Raw genomic sequence first — 11549 nt, forward strand, 5'->3', positions numbered from 1 at the left:
GTAATATTGATTAACTTTATAATTATTCCAAAAAAAATGAATGCTCAACAAGCTACTGTATAAAATCCTGATGTTAAAGATGGCAGATTGCAGGTAACTGCTCTGCAGTGAACATACCATTATTTGTAGCTTATTTGGACTTAAAGAGACAGTAGATTCAGATTCACACACACATACATACACACACATGTATATATGCATCTATATATATATATATATATATATATATATATATATATATATATATTATCTGTATAGTTACAATCTTAAGTAAGGATATTTTTAAAAGGTCAACTTCATTGTCACATCTGTGATGCGAAGTTTTGTTTGCATACTTAAGCCTCGCAATAAATTGGCAGTCCACATTTCGAGCATTGCTATTTTGTACTTCATTTTGTTGTGCTAAACATATATTTAACATTAGTCACGGTCTGTGTAATGAGTAGTGAGATCTCAGGGTGGGAAAAAGGCCATTGACTTGACAGCTTACAATGTGGCAACGCAGAGGCATTCCAGATACGGCGATAGTGGTGGAAAGTATGCTTGCCCTCATTAAGTTGAAGTCTAACAAAGTTCTGAAATGCCTTTAAAAGGCATCCGGGTGCATTAATATGTATAAGCGATACGTTAATTATGCCAAATCTCTCCGTTGATTTTGCGTCATTTGTTTGTGTAGCGTTTTTGAGCACTCCTTGAATGCCTTTTTTGAAGCAACAGTAACCAAAAAAATAAAATTTTTACCTTGAGTTTCCTCTATCCAATTTGATCTTTCTTCGCGCTCACAGAGGGCGGTTTATTTTTTTAAGCTTTGTTGAAAGATAATGATAGTATTATTGTTTGTGAAGCACTTGTACGTGTGGGATTAGAGTGTTTCAGATGTTTTCCAGCGATTCTCTTTAGGATACTATTCAGGATTCTTTCTAGGTCTAGGGGGGTTAGGAGGGAGATAAGGCAGGTTGCTCAAGTCTTGGTCACAGCATGATTGAAGTCTTTCCTGCATGTGAATGGTTGACTAGTTAGTTTCTTTGTTGAAGGATAACATCGTTCCAATGGCCGCTGGTGGCACCAAATTGAAGGCACTTGTGCGACTGAATTCGTTGGAGTTATTTGTGTTCATATGTTGTTTCTTATATCAACTGAATGCAAGGGCGCGTGCAGGCTTCAGTAAAGCATGTCGTAAACGCATGTCGGAAACTTCTTGTATACGTTTCACAGACGGGTAGGAAGGAAGTTGATACGAGTGCGATAAGTTACCATCAGGTGTTTATGACTTATTTATTGTAGTGGGGGGAGGGGGGCCACCCTTAGGCGTACGGTACAATAAAATGATGCAAATCAGAAAATATTGACTAAATAATGATAAAGTTCTAAACTATGAGATGAAAGTGTATATTTGCATAGAGCTGTATTCATTAGTATAACGGATTACATGTTGACGTTTCTGCTAATGCAAAAGTGTCAATAGTCTAAAATGATTCCTAGATTGTCGACCGAATATATTAAGTAATCATAAAAAAAACTCTTCTCAAACCCTATGGTCTTATAAAGGACTTCAGGTTCACTTGATTAATTATTATTCGCGTTGGCCAAAGAGAATCAATCTTCTGTGATAAACATCGAAGGTTGACCATCTGTCACTCGAACACCTGTGTTGCTTGAGGTGGCTCTGTTGGGGGGGGGGGGGGGGTGTGTTAGTGCCGTCAGTGTTCTTTGCACAGTTCCCTTTCAGTGGTTTTACTCTCCGTTCGTATTTTCTGTCTTTCAACTTTCTTTCCACCTTCATATAACAATATTTGAATGGCGCAACTGCGAGGTTGTTTACACCTGTCAAACCTTTTTTACTGTCAGATTCCGTTTCACCGCAGAATGACCTCATTGGTTCCAGCGCTTGGCCTTTGCCCTAAATTTTATATTCTATTCTATTCTAATCTAGTACTGGGGACGTTTTCATAGGAAACTTAGACTTTTATCCTCATTTTTCCTTTTTATTATCGATTCTTCATACATACAAAAGCACCTAACAATTAGCCTAACAAAATAACCTAGCATTCACACTTCCATGTTTATAATTTTTGCTATTTATTATCTCTTAAAAAAGATTCAAGATACCAACGATTGCCAAGGCAAACGCAACTGGCATCTTGAATGAGATAATAGATGGCTCTTAATTCTTAAAAGTACAGCCGTAATATGAAAGATAATTTATCACAGTAATTTATTTGGTCTAAACATACTGCCGTATGTGAGACCAATTTCGGTTCTACGCAGTGATGTGGTCATATCTATTCTGAGTAGTGATGTGGTCATAATTAAGTAGATTGATGTGGTCATATCTATTAATGGATTGAGGGATTTTGGGAAAAATATCATGACCTGAACCTGATATGAACCAGAGGTCATTGCGTCCGAAAATATCAATCTCGAAATAATGAGGCAACAGGATGTCAATACATCCTGCTTGATAATATTCATGAAAGAATGTCTACGATGCCTGAGGTCGACTCATTTGAGTGGATGTTTGGTAATCACTCGAAAAATATTTGATTAAAAAATGAAGTTCTTGAGAGAAAATGAAAATTGACACATAATACATTAAGAATATCAGTGATTAGCAACTATAGCTGGTTCACTTAAGGTAGATTCTTGAATGAGCCCTATGCTGACGAGACGTTTGTTTGGCGGGCGTTGATTGGCTGGTACCGGGAGCTAGGCAGCTCCCAGCCAATCAGCGGCCGCCAAACAAACGTTTCGCAGGCATAGGGCTCACTCAAAAATCTACCTTAAGTAAACAGCTATAGTATATGATGCTGCTGTTGTAGATTCAACTGGCGACCTTGTGCCAGCATCAGTTCCTGTTCAGATGAGCAGTCCGTAAAAGCAACATTATTTTAGATTTCACGAGAATCAGCTCACGCTTTCACTCACCTCCCCCTTTATAGTTCTCCATCCTGTTTACCCAAGATATTTAAAAGTTCTCAATTCCAGTTACTGTTTTTTGGGATATCCTTTTTTAATACAGTTAACGAAGTCGTTTGAAAAAAGTCTGTTCGTATTTTATATTATATTAAAAAGAAACACCTAACAAAAATTAAAGTATATTGTTTTCGATAAGTACCTTCGGTTAAAAAAAAAAACTGGACATATTAACTATTTTCGATAAGTACCCTCCGTTTCGAAAGCAAAAAAACAAACTGGACATGGTTATGACAACAAAATTTGGAACCAGCAAATGAAAAGGAGATACGGAAGTTTCAGGATGGTTTCGACGCTTCCACTGGACGTCGTCGAATTGACTGTGGCACTGGACGTCGTGGAATCGACAGTGGCACTGGACGTCGTGGAATCGACTGTCGAATTTTTGGTGGGAGGCGGCGAATGTTGCTCTAGTCATGTACGGCCGCCGAATTCCAGGGGGAAGGTAGGGGCCTCCAAGTCGTCTCCGGGAGGGAAGTCGGCCATGGGATCGGCGGAGCGGCTGCCCAAGTTGCTCCCCTTGCAGTCAGCCTGCGGAGGAAAGGAACATTAAAAAAAAAAAAAAAAAAAAAAAAAAAAAAAAAAAAAAAAAAAAAAAACTCGAAACTACAAACTAGACCAGGATGAAGGGAACATTCCTAACTAAACAAATTCAGAGTTATATATATAATATATATATATATATATATTATATATATATATATATATACATATATATATATATATATATATATATATATATATATATATATATATATATATATATATAAACAAAGACACGAAACTACAAACTATCCCAGTGATAAAATCGTTTGACGGAGGCAAAAGGGAAACGCTATTTCCTAAGTGTTATTACCACACATCCTTCATGGTTTATAAAGTTATTATCATTTACTTGAATTACTAATTTCTGTGTGTATGTGCAATTTGAATGCGCCTCTTTATCTGTTTACATCCCTTGTTAAAAAATTCATACATCAAAACCCACATAAGCACATTAATGCAAGTAATGTACAAGAGTGTGGATGTAGTATCCGCGCTTGATTCAATTTTTGCATCGCTGATTCTTGAGTACGTTCTGATCCGGAAACGGAAATGCATCAGTATGAACTTAAGAAATATATACAATAAAAAGGATGATCTGAACGCTGTGTATGTAGAGAATGATATGTTATCGTTTCGTTTCTAACCGGGCTAAATTTATATCCACGATTCTTTAAAAGGGATAAATAGCTCTCCAAACCCACTGAAAAATTGTCATGGCAATTTGCATGCCGGTGTTGCGACGATGAATCCATTTCCCAGTGTCATTCTATTGCAAAATGATCGTTCATCAATAATTGTGCGAAGCAGCTGGGTAGCATCATGTTCACTAAGAAATCGTGCTGTGTTTATGGTAAGCAACGACAGATCACGCGTCATTCTAGTCACTAGAATGACGCGTAATTGATACGTACTCCAAAAGCCAAGTACGCTCTATATAGTCACTGTCTGATCGTAGGATGCTGGCTTTAGTCAACATAGCTCTTTTCGGCATTGCTTTGAGTAAGGCTTTCGTTACTCATGGTGGTGCTTGACTCGAGTGTTCTTCTCCGGAGACCCCGGTAAGAAATCCCGAATGCCTCAGTATCATAATTCTATCCTGCAATCTGTGAACTGTCACGAAACGGCCGCATTTGGAAGATTTGCTTTGGTGCCCTGATATTATTTCGATGACTGTGCTTTGTTACAAAGAATGGGTGACTTTCATAAAGATGGAGAGAGTTTTAAGGACATTTTTTTTGTTTTGGAATTCAAAAGAAGTAGAAGAGATGGATCTGTCAGTTTGAATTTAGTGATTCAATTCCCAATGCCCGAAGCCTCACGTTTCATTTCCATATCTGAGGAGCATGTTTCAGTAACCGAAGAGATAAAAGAAATAAACATTACACTGTATCTACCTGTCGTAGTTAAAAAAAATAATTATATATATATATGTATATATATATATATTATGTATTATATATATATATATATATATATATATATATATATATATATATATATATATATATATATAAAGCCTGCATTTTCTAAATGCTGATAAGTTTAAGTTTTCTAATATTAATAAATAAAAAGAATTCATTCCATCGATCCTCATAAAGCTGTTAACACTTAAATTTTTCCATACGATAAATAAACATTAAAAAAAGTATAATAATCCATTACAAGGGATTTCCTTCATCTTTTAACATTAATTGATCTAATATGATAGATAAAAAAAGTAAAATAATCCATTCATCCATTCCATAGGTGTTCACTCAGCTGGTAACATTGATTTTTCTCATGCAATAAATAAAAAAAATAAGTCTGTTCAATGCTCTTTCATACAGCTGTTAATTATTATTATTTAGTATCCTAATATGATAAACAAAACGAAACAACAATAAACCATTTCATAGGGTTTCATTCAACTGTTGGGGTTCATTTTTTCCAGGCGATAAATTAAAAAATTAAGTGGGCGGGGGGGGGGGGGGGTGATAAACTCACCTCATCATTCCCATTGCCGCAATCAAAAGCTCCATCGCAGACGAAGGTCTTGGGGATACACTTGCCGTCGCCGCAGTGATAGTCGTCAGGTTTGCACTTCTTCTTCTCTGGTGGGTTCGAACTCATGGCCCCTGGAAAAAGGATACCGACTTTCACATGGGGAAAACGTTCAGAAAGTTACTTGGCTGGGAACCAATTTCAGCAACGGGACCTACAGCTTATTGTGGGACCCGAACCTTAATAGTATATCGAGAAAGGAATTTCTAACCACCAGAAACCAATTCCTCTGGTTCCACATTGGAGATAGCATCAGCAGCATGGAGCGAACTCGGGCTACTAGATTGATAGGCGGGTATGCAACCCACTTGTCCAATAAGGAACTGACGCTGAAGGAAGCCTTGAACTAGGGGAGGGGGGTTCCTATTACTATTTGAGTGTTTGTCCAGCAATTTTTTGTTGTCTACTTGTCGTAATTTTATTTTTCAAGCCCATTTTTGTTTAGATTTTTATTTACTGGTGTATAGATAGACAGCGTCATTATCAAGTAATACTGTGCCTCTAATCATAGGACAGAAGTATGTCAAGGGAATCACTTATCATATGCAATGGAAAGGAAATTTGCAATATAGGTCTGTTATTAGTATTAGAGGGATGTTAAGATGAATCATTCAATGTGGCATCAAGTTAACTCCGGCAGGAAGTGTAGTGATAAGAACTGAGATGCAGTTGCCATTTGTGGGTAAAAACCTTTTATAAAAGGCAATAAAAAATGCATGTCACTGCAAAATAAAAATAATGTAACATTACTTATAGCCCCCACAAAAAGAAGATTAAATAATAGGACAGAATTAACAGCATACGGAAGTCTTCTAAGGAATATGACTCAAGATCTTTCTCAAACAGTTCTTCTCAAGAATCATTTTTCCCTTACCTGCAACAATGACAAGGATAACCACAGATACGAGGGCGGTCTTCATTATTACCTGCGAAAATAAGAGGAAATGATCACTCCAGACGTTAACGACAGGAACCTGGAAGGAGAGAGAGAGAGAGAGAGAGAGAGAGAGAGAGTACGTATAAGGTTGTAATAGTATCTCCAGTAGTACAGTCATACATACTTACACACGCAAACACACACATATAGTATATATATATGTATATATATATATGCATGTATGTATGTATGTATGTATGTATGTGTGTGTATGAGCGCGCGCAAGCGCACATGCGTGCCTGTGTGACTTTTGCCCTTTCAATTGTGAATTCATCAGTGTTGTGTAAAGCCCAACCTCCTTCTCAGGCATCTCTTCCACGGTTTTTGCCTCATTAGCAATTACCCGGAACAAGTTTTCTGTTCGTATGCCCTTTTGACTCTCATCGAGATAAAAACAGTCTTAAAGAGGAATGCTGAACGCATTCTAACTTCACGAGAAATCAAAAGACTTGCATATGGTTATTCTCTTCTTAAAATCCGCTGTATGTCATTTTTCATAAAGTTCATTGCATGCTTCATCCTTTTATTTGGGAGAAAACATTATCACTCTCTATATGAGTTAATCTGAGAAATGATGTTGATATAAAACATCTACTTGCTCCTGTCTCAGTACTGAAATGACTACCATTAGAAAGAATAAAAGAAGCCAGTTCATCTGAAAGCCTAAGTAAGGAGCTGACTTAACCGGCTTTACCATTTTTCGTTAACTCCGGTAACTGGTTAGGTCGTATTCATTAGCCCTTTTGTACGCTTACCACATGCGCACTCTTACATATGAAAGGCTGTTTACATATATGAGTATGTAACATGTCAGTATGTACCAGTGGGTGTGTCACAATTATATATATGAGAACGTGCGCGAATGAAGTCATTTATTTTGAAATAATCTTTTTTAAATATAAAGTTTTCAAACAACAACGACCAATAGTAGAACTTAAGGGCTATTAGATAAAATGTCAACTGTAAGCGGTAAAAATAAAAGGCTGGAATTAAATTCCAGATGTCATATAAAACAACACAGGAAGGCGGCCACCTGGAATCCAGGGACATGATTGCAACTTGTAAATAAGAAAAAAAAAAAAAAAAAAAAAAAAAACGATGCACTCTTCGTCGACCAGTTTGGAAGGAGCCTTGGGGCTTTCCAGGAATCTTCGATTGTAATGATAACCCAACCTCCTTTGAGATTTCCTGGGGCAGTGGAACAGGTAACTTCAGTGACCTTCAGTTCTGCTTTGCTTACGACGAGACAAAAGCATATAATTAGTATTATTTTTATTGTTATTATTATCGTGATTAAATTTATAATCATCATGCTCGCCTTTATTTTAGAAGATAGGGGCAACTATATAATAATGACAATAATAGCGATTGCCGCTGTTAAAGTCCTCTTTATCATGAATACATGAAGACATGAGTATTCAGTGGTGTTAATGATTATACATCGAAACAAACGCACACATTTGAAATGCATTATGTTATTCCCTTTTCATCTCAGACCTCCCACTTTGAAGTCTACACGAGCGAGTCGTTCACTCTGTTTAATACAACTAATGTAAGGCAGTTTACTCTAGTTTGTTAGAGTAGTCTTTTAATTGAACCTAATTCATAAATATAAACGTCTTCACTCGCCTTCTCATGCTGCACATACGTACGATACACGTGACGTGACGATCAGACCGCAGAGTTTAGACGATATTGGCAGTGGAAAATTAACGGTAGAAAGAACTAATGCAATAAATTGATCAGTAAATTACTTTATATGGCGATAACAAGAACAATAACTACTACAGCAACAACAATAACAAGATACTACATGTCGCCTGATTTATGAAATTTAAGAAAACAAAGCACCCAAAAATATCAGTTTCGAATATTTGTTTCCATTCTGATTTGTTACGAAAAGCTGGTCAGCAAGACCAATTCAGTCGCATGCAACTTCAATAATTCTAATAGGGTAGGTTCTTATTCCTTGCTACTTTGGTAATACATAGTAACCATTGAAAAAGGATGTTGGCGTACTTAAAAATCTGTATGCAGAGAATATGGGCATTCTGTAGAGCTCTCAGATAAGGAAGCTTAGAGTTGGTAAAAATAGCGTTACTGGTTCATTAAGAGCTATAGATGATTCTCAGTAGATTATTCTATGAATCCGAAACGACTGGAATTTCCTTATGTACGTATAATTTTTACCAGAGTCACCCTTAGTTGGGAGCAATTTTTAGTAAGAAAACGGAATGTCTGCTAACAAATCGCCCGGCAGAAGTAACCAGGCATTATCCGACACCAGCAAGCCCTGTTCAGCGATGATGTCATCACTTGACTTGTAACCGGAAGCAATGCCTTGTAACAAGGAAAACATAATCCTGTCGTCCTCGAGAACTTTCAGAGCAAAACTTACGGAACATTATTTGACATCAATATCGTTGGAAGATGGTATGACTTCTGAAATCAAGCGTTCCTGTGTGTGCTTCGTACCTCTAAAAGAGAAAAAGTGGTTGTTGGAAGTTCACCGGTTGAATCTGGTGAAAGTAAAAGTATCTATTGCAGGCTGGGATATGATTGTGACGAAATGTAAGTTAATTTTGTCAGTGTGAACATTATTCCATTAATGAGATTTACCTTCAAGAAATAATGAAAGGCCATGTTATATAAATCAGTGAATGAATGACTCACGACCACTGAAGATTACGAAAGGAACAATCCTTCTACCTGTGACCTCTTGCCACAATATCATTCGTGAGGTAAAAACACATTACCTGATGCAAGATAAGAGTTCTTTCAAAATTGCCCAATCCATGCATCGGCTAAGCTATTCCGTCTTTGTAGAACGAAGCTGAACAGCAAGATGTTGACTGACCTGACTATAGCAAATAGAAATAACAGCGTATTTGAATAACTTGAGTTGAGGAGAGACTGAGTGTATACACAAAAGAGTGACCGTTACTTCTGGAAAGTCAACGCCGGAGGGAATAGGGCTGCCTGGTCGAATTGCTTCCTGCACACTTTGTTTAGTTTGTCCGTAAGGATGGTAATCCTATTTGATGTCTGAAGATTTCCCGCGATATTTGATTGTAGTTGCAAGTTAACAGACATGCTATTGAAAGCTTCGACGCATTCTTTGTTACTATAAGCGTTTTGTTTTTCGTTTTTGTTTTTTTCCAAAATGTTCAATAAGCATTTTATTGCTTGTTGCGTAACATGATTTACGCATTGTTGCCATCTTGACAAAGTGAAAGAACTCATTCTTTGTTACTTCCTTATGGCAGGTAATTATTTTTATTAGAATATATATATATAATATATATATATATATATATATATATAATATATATATATAATTCTGCGAATTCGCATTTTTTCATTTCTTCGTTGACTATATATAAAGAAAATTATTGTTAAAAAGTCCTTAAAAACGAATACAAAGAGAAATAAGACTCTAAATAAATATCAAGACATCGTGCCATTCATGGCCAGTAGAATCAAAGGCTCAAAAGGAAAGGAACTTTCTTATCGCTGATTTGACACAGCAAGGAACCTGACGAAACTGTGGAGACTGCAGATTCCGTAAAAGTGCAGAGCTCGAGGTAACTGTATGATGACTGCGTGACAGACATGAGGGTAATTTATGGCACGTCCATTTCAATAGAACAGAATATATGTGTGCATTAGGTGAGAGAGAGAGAGAGAGAGAGAGAGAGAGAGAGAGGTTATGAAGTACAGATTCTAAGGAAACAATCCCCGGAGAATGGGTAAACGACTTGCCCTCTGGTAGTGAAAGTGAGTGTTCTAAAGGCTAAGTTTGTGTTCAACCGCACGGTAAGATCGCCTTAACGTGATTCACAACGAGAGAGAGAGAGAGAGAGAGAGAGAGAGAGAGAGTGTGTTCAACCGCACAGTAAGATCGCCTTAACGTGATTCACAACGAGAGAGAGAGAGAGAGAAGGGGGTTTTTGCTGTTTGAGGTATTCCTATAAAGTATGACGTTACATAGCCCTTTTCCCCAAGTTCTTTTGAAGGTGGTCAGTTCTCTCCATCTTGTTTCACTATTTCTTGACAGTACATCGCACATTGCATGATGTCTGAGGAATTATATGATAAGTAGTTCATTTGTAAAACAAAACCGTCGGAGTTCATTTCCCTTTCCGGTTAAAGGTAAAGCTTTCGAAACTTACTTTTAATTTTTAACTATGTGATAACGGTAGTACTCAGTGATAACGTCCCATAAAAGAAAAAGAAGACTAAAATAAAAAAAATAAAAGAAAAAAAGAGGGAGAAAGGCTGCGTTACTCATACCATCATGACAACGGAAATTCCTTTTATCAGTGCGTCCGACTCATCCACTCAGGAAACGAAGTACAATACCCTTATTCACTATGTCATTCCCTTAATAAATAGCAAGAGTCTGTTATATGCTCAGCTTTTTTTTTCTTCCTTAAACTGCATTCTGTTTGTGCAGACTCTAATGACAGACTCCCTTTTTTCAACATGTGAATGAAAATGATTTTACCGATCAATAAGATGCAAGAGCGCCTCAGTGGCGTGATCGATATGGTCTTAGCCTGCCATCTCAGTGGCCGCGAGTACGATTCTCGGGCATTCAGTTGAGGATTTAGAGATGTGTATTTCTGGTGATAGAAGTTCACTCTCGACGTGGTTCGGAAGTCAAGTAAAGCCGTTGGTCCCGTTGCTGAATAACCACTGGTTCTATGCAACGTAAAAACACCATACAAACAATCAAACAAAGATGAAATACCAGAAGACGCGCCCTGCCAGATTCATGATAGTATTGGGTTTGACTAATCGGTTTCTTGTGGTTTGCAAGAAATCCCAGGCAGATTCGATTTACCCTTATACAGGAGATCTAACACGATTTCTTTCAGAACCAGATCTGAATGAAGTTTTACTTTCATGCTTTGTTATTATCACATGACTGAAGAAAACCAGAAAACAGAGAAAGAAGAATATTAAGAGGTGTTCACCAAAGTGATAACCCCTGCTTGGGGCTCGGATTCCTTATTCCGAGGTTTTGCTTGCAAAGTATAAATGTAACCTC

The 11549-nt window shown here is 37.2% G+C and overlaps 1 protein-coding gene across 2 annotated transcripts in view; it reads right to left on the reverse strand.

Annotated features, from left to right (window-relative positions):
- Positions 1–3046: 3046 nt before the first annotated feature.
- Positions 3047–11549, reverse strand: part of LOC135211058 (subgroup A Rous sarcoma virus receptor pg950-like) — a 12571-nt gene continuing 4068 nt past the window's right edge. The window contains exons 2-4 of one of the 2 annotated variants that reach the window (XM_064244115.1): positions 6434–6485; positions 5503–5633; positions 3047–3504 (exon numbers count right to left, since the gene is read on the reverse strand). In XM_064244115.1, coding sequence (XP_064100185.1) covers positions 3388–3504; positions 5503–5633; positions 6434–6479 — 294 coding nt within the window. In that variant the 5' untranslated portion in view covers positions 6480–6485 and the 3' untranslated portion in view covers positions 3047–3387. The remainder of the gene's footprint in view (positions 3505–5502; positions 5634–6433; positions 6486–11549) is intronic. The other variant, XM_064244114.1, reaches the window with a different exon arrangement.

Source organism: Macrobrachium nipponense, chromosome 4 (assembly GCF_015104395.2).
Source record: "Macrobrachium nipponense isolate FS-2020 chromosome 4, ASM1510439v2, whole genome shotgun sequence".
NCBI classification, from domain to species: Eukaryota; Metazoa; Arthropoda; class Malacostraca; order Decapoda; family Palaemonidae; genus Macrobrachium; species Macrobrachium nipponense.